General features: G+C 37.3%; 1 protein-coding gene and 1 long non-coding RNA gene across 3 annotated transcripts; one reads left to right on the top strand and one right to left on the bottom strand.

The window, feature by feature from the left end:
* Positions 1-5,187: 5,187 nt before the first annotated feature.
* Positions 5,188-23,379, bottom strand: plg (plasminogen). 2 transcript variants are annotated; one of them, XM_067572845.1, is made up of 19 exons: positions 23,259-23,379; positions 19,567-19,702; positions 18,945-19,051; positions 18,454-18,568; positions 18,222-18,361; positions 16,493-16,613; positions 16,262-16,380; positions 14,935-15,097; positions 14,350-14,474; positions 13,778-13,937; positions 13,253-13,434; positions 13,020-13,168; positions 12,774-12,867; positions 10,815-10,929; positions 9,870-9,944; positions 9,641-9,781; positions 7,462-7,568; positions 6,628-6,773; positions 5,188-5,350 (listed from the first exon to the last, which is right to left on the bottom strand). In XM_067572845.1, the coding sequence occupies exons 1-19, from the start codon at positions 23,305-23,307 to the stop codon at positions 5,189-5,191; spliced, it is 2,406 nt and encodes an 801-aa protein (XP_067428946.1). In that variant the 5' UTR covers positions 23,308-23,379; the 3' UTR covers position 5,188. The 2 variants fall into 2 exon arrangements, with proteins under 2 accessions (XP_067428946.1, XP_067428947.1); XM_067572846.1 differs by having other exon boundaries at positions 10,815-10,926.
* LOC137169575 (uncharacterized) lies at positions 9,881-10,620 on the top strand. Its single transcript, XR_010924488.1, has 2 exons — positions 9,881-9,967; positions 10,358-10,620. It is a non-coding gene; the product is annotated as an uncharacterized lncRNA (long non-coding RNA).
* Positions 23,380-26,773: the final 3,394 nt, after the last annotated feature.

Here is a 26,773-nt window from a genome sequence, read left to right as displayed (position 1 = left end):
TACAATCTATTGGTAGCCAATGTAGGTTGGCCAATACTGGTGAGATGTGTGCCCTACACCATGTATTAGTTAGCAGTCTGGCTGCCGCATTTTGGACCAACTGGAGACGAGACACAGAAGAACGACTCAGGGTGGACACAAAAGCATGACTTATTTTTTCCAGATCTTGATTGGATAATATGGCTTTGATTTTTGCAGTGTTTCAAAGGTGGAAGAAACAGGACTGGACCACTTTCTTTATGTGACACTCAAAGTTCATGTGACGGTCAAAGAGGACTCTCAAGTTTTGTGAGGCTTGCTTGACATTTACTGCTAATGGACCGATACGCTGCTGTACTTTTTCAGGAAAGCTCTCAGGGGCCGATAATAAGGACCTCTGTTTTGTCAGGGTTAAATTGGAGAAAGTTGTCTGGCATCCAGTTCTTGATATCTGTTGGTGGGTCCAGGTTAAGAGAATGGAGTAGACAGGATGAGGCAGACAGAACTGCAGGGAAGAGGGGAATAAGGTTCAGGACTGTGTATGATGCAACAAACATCTAGCAAATAAGCTTAGGAACAAAGGGCTGGAAGCGTAGTACTGACTCAAGTAGAGGCTACGATCTGGCAGAGCTGAGAATATATAGGTAGGGTTGATTGCGGGATGAGGTACAGCTGGTGGTGCTCTGCTCTGACTCCGGCACACCTGTCCCCTCTCATGCACAGGGAGAAGAGGGAGAGAGCGACAGTTAGGAAGTCATGGAAGTAGATGTGGAGGGAGCGTCAGGGGAGACAGCAGGAGCAGATGTAACATAGGGTTAATGTGAGACCGTCTATTTGACCTAGTGGGACTAGGACTATCTTAACATGCTTTTAGGGAATGGTGCCCTAGTATGTTGGCTGGGAAATCATCAGATAGGAGAGAGAGCTGGACAGGGTAGGGAAAACATTACGGGACAAAAACGGCACTCAAAAAGTCAAAACATCATCCTCAGAAGATGACAACCCATTATTGGGTTATAGAGTGACCTCTGCTCCCACTCCAAATTTTCTTTTGAGAAATACTTGCCTTTGTCTTTTTGGCTCAACCCGCACATCTCCTGTAATTGTATGACTATTTCGTTGTGATTGTATTGTATTTGAATATAGCATCTATGTGAATCTTTTAGGTCCACTGCTAGCCTATATAATAACAAAATATTGAAGGCACCTCAGTTCAGCCCAGACACAAAAGTCTTCAGTAAATTGAGCAGTTTTTTCAAGATACTTCCTCTAGAAATGATGAACTACTTTTGATCTCAACTAACTAAACTCTAACTAAAATAAGTCTCAGAGCTTTGCCTCCTATTTTCCCAATAGTTCTTACTAAATAACACTTTTATTCTTTTTAGGAAACATCCTAGAGTTTGAGTTTGTTGTTCTCTTGTTATTTTGTTTGAGTTAGCTGCAGACGTGTAAAATAAACCATTTTATTTCCCAAAATAAAGATCTCAATTTCTGTTTCATAGCCCTCTCCATGCTGCAAGAAAAAAACTTCTTATGCCAGTTAATACCCACCATCTAGGTTTTTAACTGCAGACTAAACTCCCCCAACTTGGACTTGGAATCCTTCACACAGTAGGCTTAGTAAACCAAATACCATTTGACTTTTTTGTGTTCAGTAGACTAATTTAACAGTCTGTGTCTTGACAGTGATTGTCCATAAATGATATTGTGTAATCCCAGTAGCACACTTTAATCATGCTTAGAGAATTTGTTTTGGCTTGTGTTCAGGTTCATTCAATGATTGCATAATTCTTCCTCCATTCTGCTGTTTAACTCCATTAAACAGTAACATGTTGCTTCTTCCACTGCAGCTTTTATTATTTTCAACAGGCCTCTTTGGACTTTAGCTCAGGTCGACCTCATTAGAAGAGAACTGTGCAGTTTTTAAAATATCTAAAGTGCACTCAGCTATAATGTATTGACCAAAAGCACAAAATTTGACCTATTTTGTTATCTTAGACACCAAGAACATTGAGGTCAGCTTCCTGGTTTCACCCCTGATCATTGGTATCAGGACTCTGTGGTTGTAGAGAATCATCCTATGACTCAAGAGGAAAATGGTAAATATTTAAGGTTTTTACACTGCAGCTGAATGCAGAGGTATTTGTCATATGATTGATTTGCATATTTCATGTAGCTGGTTAAATAAACATAAATAATTGTTATGTTATCTGCTTACTAAAGTCAGTTTCTCCAGAATAAGTTTTGAAATTCTGATATGTGATGTCCACATAGTGTGAAAGGTAAGTACATTTACATTCGACTAGCTAACATTCAAGATTTCATTCTTCTTCATTGACCTGTGTGTTGTATGTTGTTGAAGATAGTATGTTGATTCAATGTACAGATTAGTTAAAATTTAAATGATATACAAAGTATTTTGTCAACCTTTTTACAACCATTACAACAACTGACATTATTTGAACCACATTTCAACGTTCAAGGTCGGTCACATGTCATGGAAAAATCTTCAAATGGGCCAATAAATCTTCAGGTCACCCACAACCTGGTATTAAACTCAAAACTTATAAGAGAAAAGCTCAAAAAATACACTAGAAGCTGGTAAAGTTCAATGTGAACAGGTTTACTGTGCATAAAGAGATGCAGAGCAAACCGAGGCCTTTGTCCTGGGACAAAGAAAAACCTGATGCAAAATCATAAAACCTCATATTGTGGAGCTTAGTTTCTAGACTCCACCTCATTTTTTAATTATGTTCAACCGTCTGGTCATTATCTCTGAGTTTATGAGTGAACTTGACACGTTGGTGATAATACAAGTGTGACTTATCTTAGAATTTACTGCCTGAGCATCTTTCACCTTTTCTCACACTAAAAACGGACCTGGCGACTTTTACTCATTTCACACAGGAAACCAAAATGCTACACCACAGATTAGCCTTCTTGCTAACTCCCTGGGAATTGTCTTTTATTGGCATTATGCTATCTTTGCACTCTCACTGGCATATTCATCTGATCATGGAAAGGCAGTTTTCCACCACACACATTCTGGCTGGGCAGTATTGACCCGAGTCATTTCTAAATGTAGGCCACATACGTCATGTTGAACATGGCCCGAGTTCCGTTATCCAGTACTCAGCTGCACCTCTTACTACAGGTATCGGCTCGGATGACGTCACCCGAGTCCGACAGTATGCCAGATGTCCCACACCCCACCCGTATGTGGCTACTGCTAGCTGGGTGGCGCCTGGCAGCATCTGCGTCACCTGGCCTGGCATGTAGCCCCAAAGTGTTCGTCTTTAGCCCTGAATAATTCTCCACTTTGAGCGATTTGTTATTTAAGAAGGCAGCAGTGTTGTAATTGTTGTATCATCAGTGAACAGAACGAAGGTAACACCAATCAGAGAGGGTTTACAGGAAAATACGTGGAAATACTTGTGTCTTATTTACTTACAGGTCTTCATTTGATGGGGTTACTATACCAAACACTACCTCACACAGGCAGTGTGAGTAAAAAGTGAATATACAAAGATTTTTTACCAGTAAAGGGGTTGAAGCTGAAGCAGTGACACAAACATCCTCTCATGCTGAGCCAGGAGAATTAAGTGTGTAAATGTCTTTATGAGTTACAAGTTACGTGAACATGATATGAGCAGAGCATAATGCACTTTGCATTGCACTGTAGCCCACTAAACCGTTAGCAATGATAGCTTAGTTGTGCCTCCCCTTAGCTAGTGACACCAAACTAGCCCAGTCTTGTGTTAGATAGACAAAAAGTTTTACATTTTATCAGTCTGATACAAACAGTGATAACCTCTGAGGCAAGTTTTATGACCAATCTAACTTTTTCTGATTATGTCACAGCTTCCTGAAACAAAATTTAGGCTACTAGCTGAGCTGATAACATTAGTCAGTTTAAAAAGTTGGCTTACTCACAAAAGATGTCAAACTAGGAAATAAATACTGAATCTTAGTGGTTTAGATGTGTCACACACATCACTGTTGGTCAGTGTCAGGTGTAATATCTTGTATATTGTGGTTCATATCAGGTAGATCCATCAGCAATGATTCTGCAACCAAATTATGAAACTTTACTCAGTCACTTTCACTAGTTAGCCGTTTTCAACTCTCATTCATGAAATTGCCATCATATTATGGGTTTTGAGGATTTTGCATCATGTATACTCAGTAATAATGGTAGTAGGTATCTGATATGACGCTCATTTTGATTTGAGACATTCGAGTGGCTGAAATATTCATGTGCAGATTATATGGTAAATCAAATCCAAACCCTGGTGGATCTAAACGGATAAATCAGAGAATATTAGCTTATTGCAAATATATTGGTTATCAGTACTGCATATGTCGAAATCATAGTACAGAAATACCAAACTAGGTTTGAGGTAGTTTGGAAATAGTTACTGTTATATAGTGATTTCCAAAAGAGAGGGCTGACAAGTTTGTTTTTCAACAAAATGTCCCGCACGGTGTGTATAATATTGTTTTTTAAATCTAAGGGATCTGTATCAAGAAAAGTTATGTGCTTATGTTTTAAAGAAATTACTTTTGCCTTGTCTATTGTTATCGTAAACTCCCAAATATCTATATTTTAGTATCAGCCTCAAAAAGAACAAGAAGATGAAACTCTCCAATAACTTTGAGGTAGATTGATTCTTAATTCTCTTGAACGTACAGTATATACTGTATGTTGAAAACGGCTGCTTTTCTGTAACATTTCATGATCAAATCAACTCTGTTTCAGACTTGACCCTGAAAGCTCAACAAACTGCAAATTAGGAAGACATATGTAAAAACACAACTCACAAGCAAATGAAGAAAGTGTCTTCATCAATTTGACAACACATGCTCCTTTAGAAAAATGCTGTGAAAAGCATATATGTGGATATATTTTATTCACTGTGATGCAACATATTGACCTTTGGTATATTTTCTATGAATAACAACTAATTAATTAACAGAAAATACACCTTTACATCCCAAAACCAGGAGTATGCTCTGCTTGTTTTGCTCTCATTTACTAAACTGTAGCCCAAAGAACTACAGGAAACAAATGACCTGCTGACTTCAACAATACCACCCACAAACTAAAGTAGTCATGTTGGAGCAGAACAGTACATACGTGTGGAAATGTCTTTAAAAAGAAAAAAAAATGAACCACTTTTGTGACATTTTAAGGTATTTGATGACGTTAATCGGCTTTGATGGTTCTCTCAATCCAGTCGACAAACTTGGAGACTCGTGCGTAGACGCCGGGTTTCATGGCATTGGCACATCCCAAACCCCAGGACGTGACACCCTGCAGGATATACCTGTTCTGGGAATAACACACTAGAGGACCTCCGCTGTCACCCTGCAGGGAGAAAAAACACAAACACACATGTAGAAGAATGTATTTTCCAACTTTAAGATGGTACTCAGTACAACTGCTGCCCGTAACCCGAATTTCATCACTTTTTTATAGCACAAAACTGTTTTTAAAGGATTTTTTTTGTTTTTTTGTAAGTTCTGTTTTATTTCCAGTGTTAACAGGGGCTGAAACTATTGATGATTTTCATTATTAATTAATCTGCAGATTATTTCCGTTATTCATCGATCTGGTCTGTGAAATGTATAAAATAATGCAGAGCGCCAATCACGATACCCGACGTGACATCAAATCACTTATATTTCCTGATCAAGACACCAGTTTATAAACAAAAAAACAACAAATTCAGTCATTGCATTTTAAGAGCTGGACTTGGAAATATTTTTTCACCTGTAGATGGCGCTGTTTTCTGGGCCAAAAAGTACAAACTTTTATTCATAAAATACATATTCCAGGAATGTGGAGTTGCTCGTGATTGTGGGTACAGGCTTATCGTTATTATTTTTCATTTTTCAGTTTGCTGTAAACTGCCTTTTGGATTAAGTACTGCAGGTGCGTTGGCCTTTTAAGAGTGATTTTTTTTCTTCTCTTGCTCAGCTCAACATGACTCCAACCCATGAATGTCAGATTGCCCGCAGACCACTGACGATTTCACTGCGGGTCACTTTTTGTGACTCATGAGTCACTGGAAGGGCAGAAAACACTGGAAGGGCAGAAAACAGCTCCATCTACTGTGTCAGGTCAGGTCAAAAATATTCCCCTGGATTTTTACGTGACAAATTACTTAAACAATTAACCAACTATAAATAAAACCTGATTACCTTTCTGTCAATTGATTAATAGTTTCAGCTCTAGTTTTATACATTCCTATAATATTTTGATCAATGTAATTGCTGCGACCTGTCATGTTGCAACATCACTAGAGCAGAGTTAATTGAAACAAAACATGACTGTTCAAGCAGTTAACAGACCCTGTCTTCAGATTATCAAAAGGCCCCAGTTTAACAAAATTATAATAAACTGTGAACATTACATTCAATAGATTTTGCAGAGATGCTGTGACTATTAAATGGGATACAAAGGATAATACATAGTAATGGACATTATGGGTGCATTTGCTTGTGTTTTCAATACCAAATAATTTGGTTTTGATCATGTATTACTTTGATTGATTTGAAGAATACTTTGAGTATCACAAAAGACGTTGTGGCAGATAGCAATGCACAACGTTATATAGTTTCCATAATTTGAGTTTTCCATACCTGGCAGCTGTCTGTTCCTCCTTCGATGTTTCCTGCACACATCTCGTGATCTTTGACTCTGCCGTTCAGGTAGGACGGACGATTACAGATCTTATTCTCGATCACAGGGAAACCAGCTTCCTTCAGGACGCCCTCACCTCCCGTACCTGCAACACACCTCGCTGCAGTTATCCACCCATCCTCCTCATCCTCATCATTACCATCATCAGTACAGGATTTCCTTTATTTGGAGACTTCTGAGAGGTATTGTATTACAGTTTAGAAACTTCAGGGAATTTTCCTGTTGAATTTTTCAGGAATAAATATGAATGTGTTTACAAACTTACTCTACACATTCAGTGTATTAGATCCAGTGTGTTCGAGTCAAATATCAATATTCTATTATAATAAGACATATCTTCTAAATAACTAATTTAAAGGTACACTTCCTTATTCTGTTACACCACCGAAGTCACTGTTGACTTTTTGAAACAGTCTCAGAATATCTGGTATTTTTAATTAAAAAAGCAACAAATGTGATCATTTGGCACCTGAGTCCACTACCAAATCAATAAAAAGATGTGATTCCAGTGTTCTAAAGAGGTTTTTACCCTCATTTTTCAGAATTTTGTTTTCAAGTGGAAAAAAATCCAATTTTTTTATCCCAGACTTCAAGATATAAAGTATTCATTCCCTTGCCCCTAACTCTAACTGTAACCCTAAAACCAAACATCCTTTTGAAGGGGTATACGGACCATCCAAAAACGACCTTGCTCTCAAGGTCTTGAACTTAAATTGGTCCTCGCCCATATAGAAGTTTCAGCACACACATAAACACACATACATGTGACGTACCTTGAGTTTCACCCCATCCAGTAACATAACACTCTGTTCCACTGGCAACAATAAAGTCCTTTTCTGGCAGACAAACTGGCAGGACTTTGTCATTTATTAGTACAGGGCTGAAAAAAAAAAACATAAACACATCAGAACGGCATTTTCAGGAATATCATTTAGTCTGTGACTAATGATGAAATATCAAACATAATGATGAATGGCCATCACAAGTTAGCAGAGCTCAAATTGACAACAATCCAAAGATAAAAAGATATTTAATTTACAGTTAGGCTATATAAAATTGTGGAAAGCATGCAAATTAAGTTTAAAAAGCTGTGACCAGCAAATGTTAGGTATTATAAATGACTTATTCAACTAATTAATTATCAAAATTGTCATCCAATAATGAATTGACTGTTCGCTAAGCCCTGTGTGCCCTCCTAACTGTTGCTATAGTATGGCTATCTGACTTTCTGTTCTCACATGGCACATATTCAGTTCAAAATGATAACAGTGCAAAATTTACCACTTGAAATTCTCAAAAATTTTAGGAACATTAGGTCATTCATTTCAGACAGATGTAGACAAAAGCCTGCTTCTCATTTCTAGCCAACAAACACATCTTTGTTTTGTCAGCTTTAGCTAGCTAGCTAATTGAGCTAAATTTTAGTTTAAATGACTAATGACTATAAAAGAGGTCTTAAATATGAACTTCATGGCTATATTCATAATATTGTGCTAACTTAAAGTTAAGCTAACATGTCCCAAGCATAATGTGAGCAACAGCAGATGATTCATGTAGAAGTAAAAGCAATGTTCTTGTACTGCATTATATAGCTAGTTAGAAATAGTATCATAAGTAGGATGAGGAAAAATGTAAGATAAGACTGCTATTTTGTTCAACCCTGTTTGGATGTGTAGTTTACATATTTCTTCATGTTTTTCCATTTTTAACATTACAAGAGTAAAGGCTTTTAGGATGAAGAATGACCAATGTGTTTAGCGAATGCAAAGGTATCATGTAACTTTGGCTGGTGTTGCTGGAGTGAAAAATTCCACAAATCAGAGAAGAAGTAATATATAGACATGTTAGTAGTGAAGGGTTTTTCTTGCTAATGTAAACTGTAACCCCACAAACTAATATGTAGCCTGCTGATGATGTTCTCTTTGGCCTTGGAAGTAGAGCTGCAAGAAGAAGAAAATTTCCCAGTTCTCTGATTCCAGCTTCTCAGTTGTGAATTTTATAATACAATTATATATTTTTTTGGTTTCCTCAGTCCTCTATAATGATAGTAAACTGATTATCTTTGGGTTGTGGACTGTTGGTCAGGACAAAACAACACATTTGAAGATGTCACAATGGGCTTTGGGAAACAATGATCAACATTTTTCACCTTTTACTGACATTTTATTGACCAAACAACTAATCCATTAATTGAGAAAATAATTGACAGATTAATCGATAAAGAAAATAATTAGCGGAGTAGCTTGAAAGCTAGTTAGCAGTTATTTACGGTTGCTAAAGTGTAATTGGACTATAGTTTCCATTAAATTTGCAAAGTAATTTTAAGAAAACTTTTGAAATGTTGCAAAAAGGAAAATGCGAATTAGGAGCGTTTCCATCAACTGGTTTGAAGCGAATAAACTAGGCTACGCAACACATAGTTTCATTAGTAGATGGTGGTATAGGCTTAAATAATCTGCCAGTAAACAGAGTAGAAGAAGTAGAGGTTGCCAATCAGAAGCAAAACAAATAGTTATATTGCCTTGATGAGAGAAAAATGGAGAGAGGTCTTCAGGAATTTGTTTCAATTGGGCAAGCTGTAGTTATTCTTTCATGTCAGCTAGTATTGGCCATGCTTCAAGCTATCTGGAGACGCCGGAAGATGCCAAGAGCGGAAACAGCTGATTAGTCAATGTTCGCTACGTCATTATTTATTTGACAAATGCGTTTCTATGAACTCTTTTTTGACATTTCCAAAATCCACTTCAAGAGAGCGTAAAAACTTTTTTGTGAAAGTTTTTTTTTTTAAATTTTGGCGTTTCCATTAAGCTTTTTAATGCAATACTTCAAAATGCACATAAAAATAGGTGAATGGAAACAGAGCTAATGACTCGTTGGGGGAGGGGTTTAGTGTAAGGTCAGTTTTATCCCCAGAATTAGTAGTGGTAGCAGGATGATATGTGCAGTACTCACCTCTCCAGTTTGAGCAGAGCGATGTCGGCTCTGTTGGGTCCCAGCACCAGTTTTTCCAGTGCCTTTTCCTGTTTGGTCGGCTCTGCAGCTCTCTCTGTGTGAACACCCAGAACTACCCTGTAGGCTGAGGGCCGCTTGGACCTACAGTACAAACATTTATAAACATATTTATCCATTGTTTGTATTATGACATGATCTGGTCTTCAAGATGTTTTTAATAGTCTCTGACCTCTCCAGGCAGTGAGCGGCAGTAAGGACCCACTGAGCGCTAATCAGAGTTCCTCCACAGAAATGGATCCCTGTACTGGTAGAAAGAGACAGAAAGAGGTATATTTCAGTTCTTATATCAGATATTTATTTCAAAATTTAATGATAAAGCCCTTCAGATGCAGCATCTTGATTTCTATGGGGTCTAACAATCTAATCCAATATGGACATTAACATACAGTATCAGTCAAAAGTTTTTCTAATTCAAGTGAATAGGAAGGTGTGTCCAAACTTTTGACTGGTATTGTACATAAAAAAAGTGATATCAGCCAGTGTCCATGCTAATAGTAGGTTTCTCTATGTCCGAAACTACAGAAAACTAGTCTGGAAAATATGTGATTTTCTTTACATATTTTCGATATTGCACATATCAATGTACAGTACCTTTTTATGCTGTTTTCTTCACTTAAAGGCAGTAATGTAAAACAGAGTGTTTCCACCATTAAACAGACCGGTGGATCAACCTCCCTTTGAGAGCTGCAACAATTTTACAAGTCTGGATTTCAATAAAGAGTTTTAGTGTTTCCTGATTGTTCTTCACCTTCACTAAAAAGTACAATTCTTGAAGAAAAACATAATCATTGTAATTAGTCTTAATAGCAAAATGCAGATCATTTTTAATGTGATCTTTTCACTATTCTCTGTAATGTTGGTGCATAATCCTGACTTTAATCTTGACACTGATAATAAAAGAGAGTCATACTCAGTGGTAAGACGTGGGCTTTATTTTGTGGATTAAAATCAATTTTGATTTCTCAATATCTGAACACAACACTCTTATCAATATCAAACTTGCTTGCACATAAAAAATGGGATTGCTCTTTAAAAACCCAATATCACTTAAACCTTTCAATCATATTTTACAATTCAGTAAGTAGCGATATCATTTTGGAGTTGTTCTACTCACTTGGTCCGAAGGCTGATTTGCCAGGGCCACGAGTGAGGTTTGGACACGCAGCCTCCCACAATACGACCAAAACAGCGCTTTGGTTTGATGACTGGCGTTCCGCACTTTATTCCTGCTGCAAAGAAAATTCAGTCGAAGTGAAACACAAACACCACAACAAATGATGAAGCTGTTACTGGATGATTGGCTTCGTCTTTTCTAGAATCTGGTCAAGTAAAGTGCCCATACAAGGTGTGGACAAACTGGTTAACAGCACTAAAAGTTTACAGCCTTGCTATCTATGGAGCTAATTCTCAGGACAAACGAGAAACCAAAATTGTTTGATGGACAAAAAAATGATTAGCATTAGTTGGGAAAAAATGTAGAGTTTGCCCAGAGGGTGGTGCTAGAGGAAATGAATGTTAAATAAACACAGTTTAGCCTCTGTACAGCGGCCAGTTTGGCACATGTCAGGCTCAGCAGATTGTCAGCCTCACTGTGTTGAGTCTAATGCCATGTGCACAACTTAAAACAATGTCAACTGGGAGCTGAATGGAAGCTGAATCAAGGACAATAATGGACTAGTGCCCCCTAGTGGTCGTTGGATCTGCCAGCTATCCGATCATCGACATGTTGAATTTTTTAAGACTCTGCTGAACCAAACCATCAGTTCAAATAGAAAGTTCACAACATTGTGGTTTTATTTAGACAAAACCACCATTTGAATGTAATTAAATGGTTTAGACTTTATTATAATGTAACGTGACATTTTTCAATCACTTCCCTCTAACAGTTCTCACTACTGAGGGGCTTTGCCACTCATGATCACATAAATACTTGAAATCATTATTGGACCATTTCACTTATAACAACCAAGTTACACAAACCAAGCTTTTTAGTCAACATAGCTGTCTGCTGGTGGGTCAGAAAGGCAAGGATAACCTATATATAGCAAGGAGTAGGCTTTCCACCATGTTGCCTTGGAGTGGTGACATCCAATAAGGGAAGCAACACACTGCCGATTTAGTCAGGCAAGCACTGCCATTTATTTGGCGGACTGACACTAAGAAAAGTTACAAAAGTACAAGCTTTCAGCTCAATAGATAAATGAGAGTAACCAACAGAAAATGGAGCCAAGGGGAAGGGCTGCGGGTGGCGCCAAATCATAAAACAAACAACAAAATATGCTTCCTAACCCAACAGATCCCTACTGGCTCACTACAGCTGGAAGCAGCTGAAAGAAATGAAATAAAACCTGAAGTGGCTACACTAATCTTACCTGTCAAACTTAAACACGCGTTAGCAGCCACCCATAAGTCCTAGTGTTCACTAGACAGTCAAATTACCTGCATGTGGTGCCGAAATAAAGGATGTAAGAAAATAAAAAAACAAAGTAAGCCTAGTGCCCAGATCCCGAAGCCACTAAACTAGTGTCTCAATTGAATTAACATTATTTCACACACCAAAAGACCTAAGTTAACATTACAACAGGGAGACACAGACTGCTCAGGTTAAATCACAGCTGCCCCGGCATTTGCCTGAAGTGGCTTTTATCATCTTGAGTGATGGGTTGGGTAGGCTGGTGATTGGTGGCTGGAACCAGTGACGAAAAAAGGAAGAACCAGCTGAGGACAGGGAAGACTGGGGCACAAACACAGGTGGGCTGTTGGGAGGCGTTGCCCAAAGGGGAATTCCTTCAAAGGAGCTGATGACGCCCTAATAAACTGAAGAAAACACTACACCACAGTAAAATGTAACAATATAAAGAGCTGTTATCCGAACCCGTAACACCAGCAAAGAGCTCCGCTTTGGGCTGTGTGAACAAAAACGGTCCACCAAAACAGCAGAGCAAGTTGCATGCTGCGTAAGTTGTAAGTTGACCATATCCTATGACATTGTCCAAGACATTTAGCATGTTAGCTTTATATTATGTAAGCTTTTTATCGTGTAGTGTCCCACATTCAAATAGAGTTTACATACCACAGTCAGGGATCTGACAGTAATCCCACTTCTTGCTCGTGTCAGTAGTGTAGCACCACGGTCCATTCACATCGCTGTCTGGGTTTCTGCATTGCTGACAATGAAAAACACAGAGAAAACTGATAAAGTAGAAAATACTATTATGGCTTTGCCAACTTTATAATTGTTAATAAAATCAAGAAAGAAATGTCTTCATACCAAAAGTCGACAACTCAAAATGGTTCATACAGGAACACACACACTTACATTGCCATCCAGACCCTTGTCGGGGTGAGTTCGTGGGGTGAAACTATTGTGTTGGTGAGGGCTCTGAGCACTCCAGGCCTGGCAGGTCACGCCCAGTATGGTGATGGAGGTTGGGCCGCGGTATGTAGCTCCACTCCCGACCTTACAGTCTAACACAGCAACCGAGAAACAAGACAGTGAATAAAGGACGAATCAAAGGTCCAAAACTAGATTTTAAAAGTTAGAAGAGTTACCTTTCTCTGGTGGGGTCTGGGTGGCACTGGAGGGGACCTCGGGTTTAGTAGATTGGGTGGGTACTGCAGCAGGAGGGCATTTCTCCAAGTTGCAGTACTCCCAGCGGACTCCGGGGTCCATAGTGTAACACCAGGGAGCTCGGTCTCCATCAGGGTTCCTGCACAGATTCCTCCTGAGGTCCCTGTTGAAAGAGAAGACCTGAAACTTGAAGACAGCAGGTACCAATAAACTACAAGGTTCTGTATTTAACTTGTAAAATCAAATCAGGAAAGGAACTCAGATCTCAGCTGTTTTTTGTGTGTTCATCTTTTGTAAACAAAATTTCAAATGCCATCAGGGGCAGGATTTGCCTCTGACTAAGTAGTGGAGAATTGGAGATTGAGCAACCAGATGTAATGGTAGGCTTGTTGTGACCAAACATTTTCAAACCTTTTGTTGGGTCTCAAACTTGGCTTAACTGGTTATTAACTTCAGACTAATAATAGTAATAGTAGTTAATATAAAGTAAACACTAACTCACTCACGCTGAGGGGAAAACCTGTGGAGTTTTTCGATGGCTATGAGGAGTCATGGCGCTCCAGGCTTGACATTTCTTTCCACTGATGGTCTCCGATGTTATTCCACGGTAAGTCGTTCCGTCCCCCTCATAACAGTCTTCCTCCTCTGGGGGAATCACTGCCTCACCTGCAGCAGGAGACAAAGAATCAGATTTGTTTCACTGATTCATTTTCATATGACGCAGAGGTAGGAGATCGATTTAGAGATCTATAAATTATTATTTCAAACTCAAGACCTGGTTGCTGTGTCTTCCTCTCTTACTCTAAAACCTAAAACCGTCACCACAATCATCGTTGTAAGAGGGCAAGGAATCTATTTCTCATTTGTTCATTCAATTTCATCACTACGTAAGCTAGTATTTATCTTTCATACACACCCTTCTATTGCAAGTTTTCTCTCTCTTCAAAGTGTATGTTCAGTTTAGCAAGCACAGCTGAACAAGTATATAAATCATTTTATGGTACCTTACAAGTGCAACTTAAGTGCAACTTTGTTTTTAAAGCAGACATCATCATCAGTGACCAGTGTTACACAGTACCTGGTCCAGGTGCATCCCCACAGCTCGGCACCCTGCAGTACTCCCATCGAGTATGAGGGTCAGTGGTGTAACACCAGGGCATCATCTCGTTGTCAGGGTTACGGCAGTAGTTGCTATCCAGGCCTCTGACAAATAAATGATAATCATTAATTATAAAGAAATAAATCATAATATAAAAAGACTACAAAATTTACATCAAAGTTGCCTTTCTGTAAATTAAAGCTGCATTGGTTTATTTTTTTGGCCACTTATGGGCAGAAGAAGTCCACAACAAGCTGACACACCCACACAACCCCCGACAATATTTTGCTTTAAAAAGTTGTTACGGCTAATATGTCAGCAAACAGTGGCCTATGTACACATCCTGTAGACATGGAGTCGTGTTTATGGCCACTTGATGAATTTTAGTCCAATATTCATTTTCCTTGTAGCTCTGGTTTGGTCTCCAACAACTCTAGCAGCTACATGTTCCAATTTCAATTCCCCCTGTGTGTCTGAAACCCTCCCCACTCTCCCTCTGTCATATATAAAATGAATAAGTCCCACTATTCTCGAAAACATTTTTTCTGTCACAGTAGCTCTTACTTGCAGGGGTAGTTGTCGGGAGTGCGGTTGTGTTTGTGTGGCGTTTGAGCCGACCAGACCTGGCATGTTTTGCCAGACTCTGTGACAGAGACCGTGCCTCGGTACGCGCTGCCTCCACCGGTGGCGCAGGTCAGCTCTGGAACGACGGTGGGAGGCTCTGATGCTGAGGATAGAAGAAGAGATACAGAAGATTGTTGTAGGAATGACGATAAGAACATGTCAAGCAGCACCAGTGTTTTTTATACTGACAAATTTTAATGAGAAAGAAGAAAAATAGGTGTATTTTGCTAAGGATTTTTGTAAAGAGTGGATATTTTTGTAAGATTTGTGGTTGACATGACCTGCAAACAGGGCAACTGTTTGTTTTGGGGTTTTTTTACTATCATTTTGGACCTCAGTCTTACATGTTTATTATAATGTATTGATGTATTGTAATTGATCTACTGCAGGGTTTCTGCAGTGTTTACAAAATTAAATTGAAGACATTTTTAATATCACATAAAATGCAATTTAGTTTTTTTTATTGAGTACATGATATAACAATTCTGTCAGTACATATATAACAATACATTCTAGTAATCTAATTAATCAGTTAACGTGCCTTGGACCCAGATAAGTGGCAGAAAGACAAAAAAATTTAAAATGATTAAACAACCAATTAATTGATGAGCTTCTGTAGCTGCCGTAGTGATTGTTAATTACAGGTTTGACGTTTCTGACTGAGACCGAACAGCTTCCTGCAGCACAATCCACTGATGTAACACATAATAAATGATACTATTTATAAGAAAAGACCTAAATTAATTTTTTGATGATGGTACAAATCTTGCTCAAGGGCAGGTATAATCACATGAGGGATTAAACCCACACCTTTTGTTTGTAGACTTTTTCTATGATTCTAAAAATCTGTTAGATTAGTTAAATTTCCTCATAATTATAAAGGTTGTGCTCACAGCGGTTGAAGCTTGGGCAGGAATGAGTTATTACACTGCCAGTATGGAGGAGAAGTAAAGGAAATTATTACATATAGATTATATTTTAATTCAAACATGTTAAAAAAAATAAATGTAAGAAAACAAAACAAGAATAACCAATAAACAGCAAATATATACATTAAACTCTCAAAAAAAAGGAGTAGGAAGAAGTGAATACTTATCACGTCCTACCCCCTTCTTTTTTGTATTTTATCAATAATTTTGATGTTAAACACAAATATTCCAACTTTCTGCCCCAGTGTTCAGCATACACAACCCGAACAAGTCAATCAAATCAAACAAAAATAAAACAATCAGAACAAAAGTCATTGTATCGAAACAGGAGGACCTACTGCAGCGGGGTATGGAGCAGATTTCCCATCGTTTGGATGGGCTGGTGGTGAAGCACCATGGTCGGGCTTCTCCATCGGGGTTCCTGCAGTAATTCTCCTCAAGATACTTCTCTGGAAGACTAGAGAAAGAATCAAAAGAACATTTAAATATATCTTTAAGAACAATGTTTAGCTTCTTGAAATCCTGCTTGTGGTTGTTTTATGAATGAATGTGCTGTTTTGTAGTCTCACACGGAGGGGATGTAGCCGTGGTTGTGAGGTTTCTGGGAGTCCCAGCGCTGACAGGTGAAGCCGCTTTCAGTGGTGGAGATTTTTCCTCTGTAGTCCTCACCACTGCAGTGTATACACTCCTCTGTAAAGCAACAAGCGCAAACATTACACTGTCTCTCTGTTGTATCGGTCTGCATGTCCGTTTACTTCACGTGTGCGCAGTAGGTATGGATATATTTGCAAATGTGTGGCTAGAATGTGTTGTTGTGTGCTGTATATTTACAGAAATGCTTCACATATATGTCATATGTGCAGAGAATAACACAATGTTCCTGTTTCGTGCAAGGGAAAAAATAGAAACACCATCTAACAAAACAACTTTGCTCACTTAAACTTAAGAAAAATACATCTGAGTTAACAGATAAGCTTTCCCAGTGTAGTATTTATTGCAGGGCAGTTACTGGATTGCATTAAATTGTCTGAATTATGCTCTTGTTTTACAAGTTTCCCACTAGTTATGGGATTTCTGGAATATCGCAGACTGTAGAGAGGTTTTATCAAATGTTTCAATCAGTGTTATGTTGGGTTTTGAAGGCCTACAGCAGCAGTTTCCTACCAACGTCAAGCTCTCCAAGAAGTAGAGTTGTTCAGCACACATGTGAATGAATCTCTAACATCAAATCTTCAAACTGAACTGACAACTATACTGAACCATCATTTCGACTCACTCCTGACGGTTGATTGAGAGCACTGCTGTCAGCTAAGCCGTGATTCACAGTACGTTATTTCTTCTTTAAAGCTAATTGGACGACAGGGAAGCCACAGAAACAATCATCATGCCATAACTCTCACTAATAGTTGGTTGCTGGTCTATTAACCTTACAATATGATGTACTACTGAAGTGCATTTGAACAGAGAAAAGTGCAAAATCCTGCACAGTCAGGGACTACAAATCTTTCAACTGAACTAAACAATTTGAATCAGCAGAGTGATTTGTAATTTCCTTTTCTATTAGCAAGAAAAGAAAAAACTACCCCAAAACACCCAAAGACATAAGGGAGAGCCTGAGATTTTGTGGACACTATATAGTGCCTATATTTTACATTTTGGACACTTAAATCTGCATTAAATGAAACAAGTTGTGAACACAACACTGACATATCATCACCTTCAAAGCTGATATGTTGAACTTGTTAACAAACAGTTGCTTATTTCCACATCCAGCAGTTACGGAGCAACATTATCATTCATGTGGAGTTGTGTTTCTGTCCACCTGGTGAATGTAAGTCCAATATTCACTCTCTTTTAGCTCTGTTTTTGCTCTCTACCAACTCCTGAGGGAAATATCTGGCTCTTTAGCTGCTAAATGCTCCACTATGTTCACCAGCTAGTCTACAGCTAACTGTGTCTGTTTGCCGTTTGGTGCTGAGCAGGTAGTGTACAGCGGCTTTTTACAGCTTTTTCTCTGAAAACAGCTGCCTGCTGCGGCCCAAAACGATGCTATGAGAGCGCTGAGAGTGAACCAGAACAGTAAAGTCGCAGCCGGACAGATAAACAATGAGCTGAAACTCACTATAAAGCTCCGTAAAGCCGAGAGGAGCTGCAGAGTCACTGATAATTCTCTGTAGGTTCATCACTACGAGCCACAACCAATTCATTACACACTGTGATTTGATTTATTGTTATTGTATAAAAATAGTGATTATAGCTGATTCAACCTCTAAAGAAAGTGTAATATGTGAATGTTACCAGTGCAGCTGGGCACGTCGCAGTGCTCCCAGCGGGTACTGGCGTCAGTGGTGTAACACCAGGGTCCCCCGCTGTCTCCATCAGGGTTTCTGCAGAAGTTGGACTCCAGGTCTGCTCGGGGATGGCTCTGTGGTGTAATGCTACAGCAGACACATGCAGAAAAATTATATGAAGTGATGTAAAGAGGTATGATGTTATATATAAAATGAATTGACAATGTGTGAATACATACTTGGGCCTGTGTGGTTGTTTTGCTTCCCATTTCTGACATATCTTTCCTGATTTTGTTCTGGCCTTTGTTCCCCTGTAATCTGTTCCTATTCCATTCACACACTCCAGGAGATATACTGGACAAGACAAAACCAAGAACTTCATCAGAATCAACTTGCTGTTTAACTGGAATGCTTTTTGAGATATATAGTGCACAGCAAAAATGTATTATTATCTGCTAGACAAATCTTTGAGTGAATCATTTATCTGATTCGACTGAAGTGACATTTCAACAGTTGTGTTTAATCTGTGTGACACAGTCCAAATAATACTGAACATGCAACAAAGGCTAAACATTAACCACAGTATAATAAGGGTAAAGAATATCATATAATATCTAATATGCTCTTTTGTTGACATTTTGGTATGTATCAAAATTTGTCGGACAAAAAGAAAGGCCACCAAAATACAATAAAACAAGCTTCAGTCTTTGGAAAAGACAAAAGGACTTGCATTGTTTTTCATATAAAGCTGTGCTGCTCCTGCGCAAGACCATCTCTGATTTAGAGTTTGCTGCTGCCGTCCAACACTCCTGGTCCTTTTCAACATACATGAAAGCCCTGTGAAAAAAAAACGGGCCTGAATTTTGACTTTCAGGTTGCATTTCAAATACGTTTACCTCAAGTTTTGGTACTTTGACCATGTTTAACATCAACATACAACACCATAACAGTATTTAAATTACAGAAAATCATGAAAAGCATGCTATGGCTACTTTAATATAATCAGCAACCATTTATATTATCAAGTACCTGTTTAAGTCATTTATCAATGAAAAACTCCAAATATTTGCTGGTTCAAGCAAACTAAAATGTAATAATTTTCTACTTTTCTCTATTCATATATATATATATATATATATATATATATATATATATATATATATATATATGTGTGTATATATATATATATATACATATATATATATATAAATTGTTATTTATGGGGGATGAAAACTGTGTTTTTCACTATTTACTGATGTATATTGACAAAACAATGAATCAATTAATCTAAAAAATAAGAGATTAATTGGAAATGAAAATAAATAATAGATAGTTGGTAAGTGTGAACGTACCTGCATGTGAAGGATGTTTCAGTGTCACATTTGGTGGCACACTCAGCCACAGCGCTTACAGAGTACATTCTTTTGTTCAGCGAGAGGATCCATGCTCCTTCAGTTTTGGCATAGCCGTCCACCTCAGTACCGCTGACTGGAATCAGAGACAAAAACATTTATTAACTGTCAAATATATAGTACAGCATATTAATTATCATTCACAGCATGGATAAATGTCATACAAGCTCACGTCTGGGTTTCAAGTTTTAAGTATGAGATAAAACTTTTCAAATAAACAAAATAATTACGTTGCAAATCATGTAAAATAAAGGATGAATTGTAAAGAAGAAAGACGAAAATAAGTCATTGAACATATACAGTAAATCTGGAAATTATTAAGTTAAGGTGATCCAGCAAAGTCTGAAGTAATTAATGGAAATAATCAAGTCAAAAATAATGAACTAACCAATTAACAAAAATGTTTAAAGAAATTATATGAGAAAAGAAGTGGGAGGTTAAATGTGTACTGGACTGGATAGATCATCTCATTATTGACAGAACATTCAATATTTTAAAAATAAATAAAGGGTTGAAAAGGAAAGTAAATGAAAACCTGCAAATTGGCATAAACACTGTTCATACATACACATTAACATACTCATGTTTACAGTATACATATATACTTTACAGCTGTATGAAAAATCAGCTTGAATTAACTAAATAAAAGGCTGAATTATTTATAAAAATGTGACTAAAAAGCCAATTTCCTCGTTAAATGCTGCATGAGATAAATTAAACATTTATAGTCTTCAGATTTAAAATCACAATTGGATTGACACTCTGAAAAAAACTGATGCTTTTTTAAAATGACAAAATTATATGAATGTGAGATGTATTATTGAGACACCGCACACATGGGGAATGAGTAACAGTGAGATATTGTTTGGCCTAATTTGTAGCAGTGATGTAACAGTGTTCTGGGAAACAAATGTTGACCAATTTGGCTTGACTTGAATGTTTTGCATTGCAACCCTGAGCTGTCCATTGAGAGGTGAGTCAGAGCTATAAAGAACAAAAACAGGATAGAAGAAGGGAAAACTGTACTGTATGTAGAGTTTGAGGAGACGGTTGAAGGTTGAAGGTTATGTTGTTGGTCTAAACTTGGTAAAAATGACTGCTATGGCACACAAAACAGAATCCCTTTCCATGAATCAACAGCCAAGCATAAAAAAGGTTGGAGATTTCATGGATAGATTTGATACAAGGCCCTGAAATTGAGAGGTGACTCAAGCGAAACAACAGCAAGAACGAGCCAAGCATGACATTTTGAGTCACGTTTAAGTCCAATATTCTCTCTGCTTTTAGCTCTGTTTTTGGTCTCCACCAAGTCTTTAGGGAAATATCTGGCTCTTTGCTCTGGCTGCTAAATGCTGCACTATGTTCACCAATTAGTCTACAGCTAACTGTGTGTTTGCTGTTTGTTGCTGGGCAGGTAGCGAACCTTTGAGCTTTTTGAGCTTTTTCATTGAAAAAGAGCTGCCTGCTGGGGCTGAAAACCACCCTAAAAAAAGTGGTGACAGCGAATCAGGGCCTCATTTCCCAAAAGCATCTTAAGGCTAAGATGACTGTAAAATCCATCTTATGAACCTTCTTAAGCTTAAGAAGAAGAAACACATATAGAAATGCAAAAAGAGAGTTTGTAGAAACACTATTTTCCAATTTTTCATGACTTTGTCAATCAATTTGTTCCTAATGACTTCATATTACTGTTCTCTGTTTATGTTTTAATTAGTGCTTTTTAAAAATAAAAATGTATTGAGGTCCTTGGGGACCCTGGTCAAACGAACCAATTTCCGTCTTTGCAGTTTCAATACTGTTTCAGTACTGTTCAATACTGAACTGTGTATTAGTGACCGAGCCCAAAAGAGCCAGGAGCCTATTGTTTTTCGTGTGTTTGTTTGTTTGTTTGTTTGTTTGTTTGTTTGTTTGTTTGTTTCTTTCTTTCTTTCTTTCTTTCTTTTTTATTATGCCACTTAAACCCTAAATTTGACCCCCTAAACATGCTCAAAAACTCATGAAATTTGGAACACACATCAGGTGTGGTGAAAAATTTGATAAAATGTAAAAATTAAGTGCCAAAATGTGCTCTCTAGCGCCACCTATGTAACTAAAATGGCCGCCACGGCCTGTAGGAATGTCGTAGAGAGATCAAACAAAAACTCAATTATTCGTCTCATCAAAACCCACAAATCATACACCGACACCCCTGGCCTAAATCCAACAGGAAGTCCACAATCAGACTTTCAAAGTAAGACTTTGCTCTAATTTTGGACCCCGAACAAACGCTATCTCCTCCGAGGGTGTTAACGGTATCGGTTTCCGAATATAATACATGACTTATGAAACTGTGCTGAAAAAAATTTGTCAAAAACTTTGTAATAACTTGAACGGTTTGGATTTATAAGCCCTGAAAGTTGCAGTGCCACATCACCCTTACAATGTAAACCAATGGGGAGGCAATCTATGAGCATGGACTTTGTGTCAAACAGAGATGTCTCTGTTGTCTAAACTATAAGTCTGACCACTTTCAAAGCTGTGTCAGTGGAATCGCAATGAAATTTCCTACTAAAATATTATTTTTAATGTAAGATTTGGCCAAAGTCATGGGATTCATGAGGAGATTTCACAAAAAGCGTTCTCTAAAATCCTCCTCTCCAACTGCTCCTGGTGATGTCACTCCCTCAGTTCTGTGAAACATTCCGCAATACACACTCATTATAAAATCACAGGAGGAGCAAGAAAAGACTTTAAAACGCACACTAATATCTCAAAAACGATAAAAGATAGAAAAAAGCATGTAAATTCAAGATTTGTAGGTCAAAGTCTCGTGTCTCATTTAAAGTCCAAATGAAGTTTGTATCTAAAACTATGTGGAAGCAGTAAATGATCAAAAAGGTGTGGGTTCGCTCACACTCTCCATTCAAATATATGAGTGTTTTTCTGTGTCCAGCTGCAGTTACTTATTGTCTCTACATAGCTGACAGTACACATGTCAATCAAACTTTCAAAATAAAAGTACACCACACTTGTAAGAAATATCCCTCATTTTTAAAAAGCAAAATGATCTGATCCCGACGGGCCAGAGTGTGAGGTCCCGACCAACGCTTTAATTGAGTTTATGTTTATGTTTTGTTTGCCATGGGTCCTAATTTAAAGTATCACGCACTATCTGAAGGCTTTGTGGAAAGATTGTACTTGGGATAAAAGCTGCAATTTGTATTAAAGAATAGTATATACTTTTGTTACAAAATATACAAATTACCTGTAACTTTCCTAAAATAATAATAATCTGTTTTTTTTCAGATGACATTAATTACAAAACTTATAATGTTTTCAGGAGAAATAAGTTAACATTTTGCTATGATGGTTGTTTCTTACTGTAGTTTATTTTTGGTAGTCGCTAGTCTCCAGTTCCACTGTGTGTCCTAAAAACTGCTTTTCAGTCTGTGACTCAAAAAGAAAATGTTTTGTGTAATAAACTAATAATAAAAATAACATTTAACTGACATATTTAATCACCTTGGACAGGGTTGTCCTGATACTCTCACAGTGAAGCAGAATGTCTGTCGCACTTTTTTAAAAATTTTATGGCAATGATATACATACAGAATTATTCACATTTATCATCATAAGAGGCCTTTGTATCTTACCAGTGCAGATCAGGGCTCCCAGGAGGAAAGCTGCTTTGTACAGGTCCATGGTGAGGCCCTTACACTAACAGCTCATAGTCGACTAACGCACAGAGGTGGCTCCCGGTATATTATTAGGCTCCTTTCAGCAAGTCGGGAAGAAAAATAGGACAGCTCAATCATTAGTCAATCATTGGCTCAACAAGGACGGTAAAAGAGCGACAGGTCAAAAACCTTGTTTATGGGAAATTTGGGAACACTGTGTTGCATCGCAGTATCACCGCAATCCATCCTTTCAGTTACTGTATGTGTTGAATATTATTAAAGATTGCCTACTTAACCTTTTTTTTTTAACTCCTACCTTCTTCCAGTTATGAAACACTGTCAGTCGGAGAGCGGGAAGAAAACTTGAAGGCTTTTTATCTATACTGAGATGCTCCCACAGGCTTCTCACTGTTGCACTTCTGCAGATACAGTAGATTTTAGGAGACTGCTCCCGAGTTTTGACCCCCTTTCATATCATGTGACCTTTTGTGTTTTCTTATCAACATTCTTTGTCTTCATCACTTCACCAGAAAATGTCCATCCTCAGTGTTCCTGTATGTCCTGTGTGATGGTTTCATTATAACACAGATAAATTATTGCATAATGAGAGGCTTGTTTAATGATGATGTTTGTGTGTGCAGTATATGTGATGATAATGTATCATAATGTGTGATAGATTTGATTCATTCTGCTGATGAATACTGTGTGATCTAGATCAAAGGAGATCAATATATATAGTTAATCTTCAGCTAAAAGGGACCAATGTCCTCATCTGCAAACATATGATTACAAAACAACCTACTTTAGACTGATCAGTGTGTGGTAGGACTGAGTAACCACTGTTCAGTGCTGGAAAATGGTGTCACTGTCTTTTTAATTATAAAAAAACACCAATTTTAAGGGCAGTTGTAAGTGAAATTGTGAGTTTTATTAATATTGCACTTATCAAAAAAACAGCTACAAAGGTCCTCATGTAAAAATAATAAAGCAAATGTTAAATAGTAATTTTTTCTACATAATGAACACTTTTACTTTAAGTACATTTTGCTGATAATATGTAGTTCTACTAATGTAAATACTAACTAATATAAATTACATTACATTGTGTCACTGAATGGTTGAGTGTAACTACGTGTATTTACTCAAGTAATGTACTTATGCACAAGTTTGAGGTATTTGCACTTTACTTGAGTACTTCCACTATATGCTACTGTACTACATACTTCTACTCCATGACTTTTGATGATGATAATAATAATAATAATAATAATAATAATAATAATAATAATAATAATAATAATAATAATAATAATAATAATAATAATAATAATTATAACAATGATAATAATAATAATAAAGTTTACACAATCAATGTTTAAAAAGTGCTTTACTCAAAACAAACACTATAAACTGAGATACAGGAATAAAATCAAAACAGAAATCATTTTTAAAAAAAAACTTTACTATAAGTTTAACACTTTTTTAAGTAAAACACTTTTCTATAAGTTTCCCTATTTAGCATTTATAAGCTGTACATATACAGTCAATTAATGGTTCCTGACACACTATAATGGAGTTATAAGCAGATATAATGACATTAAGTGTTTATTAATGAGCAGTATTTATCAACAATTAGAATTTCCCCTATGAAGACATATTTTATATTATTACATCTGTGTTTTACTATATTGTCATTCATTATCTGTTTATAGACCATTTATGGGTGTTGAGAAATACATTAATAAACACTTATATCTGCTAATATAAGGGGGTTGATGATGTTATATGCTGTACAGGTTGTAAAGCCCCCTGAGGCAAATTTGAGTTTTGTGATAATGGGTTTCATAAATAAAAACTGACTTCACTTGACTTGAATGAAGACCATGTTCAGGTTCATAGGATTAAAGCTTTAAATATCAATTCTAAAAGGTAAAGAAACATTTACAACCACATAAAATAAGTAGATAAATAACTGTAACAGACTAAAATCTAACAATGTTATCATTTTACTAATAATTAACAGGACTGACACACAACTGTACAAAGGTGGGTCTTTAGCCGGTTTAGTTCCACATCTTTTATACGTGTCTCCTCCGTCTGAGTCTTTGTAATGTGAAACTTCTCTCAGGATGTGTCTTCTGTCTTGTCTGTCTCTGTTAAATCTCCTGTTATGTTTTGTCTTTCTGCAGCAATAAAGAAAAACTACAGTTCTTCGGCTTGGATTCTTTCAACTAAATCTCAAAAAAAAAAAAGAAAAAAAAAAAAAAAGCCAATCCATGTAATACCCAACAATGGCCTGCAGAGATTGCTGTTGATCACCAACCTAAAATCTTTTCATCACCTCTCCAACTTCACCTGAGTTAACAGAAGCACAACTGTTGATAAGTCAATAAGGAAGTGTCAAGGATTGGAACTATAAAGGAGCTATTGATGATGATATTCCCAATTACACTAAACTGTTCAGTGTTGGTGCATGATTCATGTTTAATAGGCCAAAGTAATGAATGGCTATCATACAACATGATACAGTTTGAGTAATTCTGATGAGACAGATGGTTCAAGGGATTCAAGAGAACTATCAATGTTACTACTATGCAAACAAAAATCATGGTTTATACTTAAATTAGTTCTGTTTAAAAACATTACATTGTTGTCCTTTATGGGATGTAAAATGATATAAACTGCAAAATAAGCTTTGAAACTTGTTAGTATGGTCAGTGGTGGCACATCTACATTTTCTACACAGCTGCCCCTTTTAAATGATCCAATATCCTGTTTCAACCAGAAGAGCTTTTAAATATGGAAGTTAAAGATATCTTTAAAGCATCTGTAATCAATATTTTTATAAAAACAGTGTATGAAATGACAGTGTTTACTGTCAGAGATTTTGCTTGTAGTGATGAACCTACAGAGAATTATCAGTGACTCTGCAGCTCCTCTCGGCTTTACGGAGCTTTATAGTGAGTTTCAGCTCATTGTTTATCTGTCTGGCTGCAACTTTACTGTTTTGGTTCACTCTCAGCGCTCTCATAGCGTCATTTTGGGCCGACACAGTTAGCTGTAGACTAGCTGGTGAACATAGTGGAGCATTTAGCAGCTAAAGAGCCAGATATTTCCCTCAGGAGTTGGTAGAGAGCAAAAACAGAGCTAAAAGAGAGTGAATATTGGACTCACATTCACCAGGTAGACAGAAACACGACTCCAAATGAATGATAATGTTGTTCCGTAACTGCTGGATGTTGGAAATAAGCAACTGTTTGCTCAACATATCAACTTAAAAGCTGATGATATGTCAGTGTTGTGTTTACAGCCTCTTTCTGCTGCCCCCAAATTGCCAAAACATCAGTCTCCGCAGGTTTATATGGTGTCAAAAATGAACTTTGTTTTCAAGCTGAAACAAGTCTGTTTTTTTTTTTATTTTGTACGTTCTGAGAAGTTGACAATTTGGAGAAAACAGATTTTTGCCGAATATCAGCAAAACTGAGAAAAAG

This window comes from Thunnus thynnus, chromosome 18 (genome assembly GCF_963924715.1).
Source record: "Thunnus thynnus chromosome 18, fThuThy2.1, whole genome shotgun sequence".
NCBI classification, from domain to species: domain Eukaryota; kingdom Metazoa; phylum Chordata; class Actinopteri; order Scombriformes; family Scombridae; genus Thunnus; species Thunnus thynnus.
Note: the sequence above shows the minus strand (reverse complement) of the source record. Positions and strands in the feature narration are given on the sequence as shown.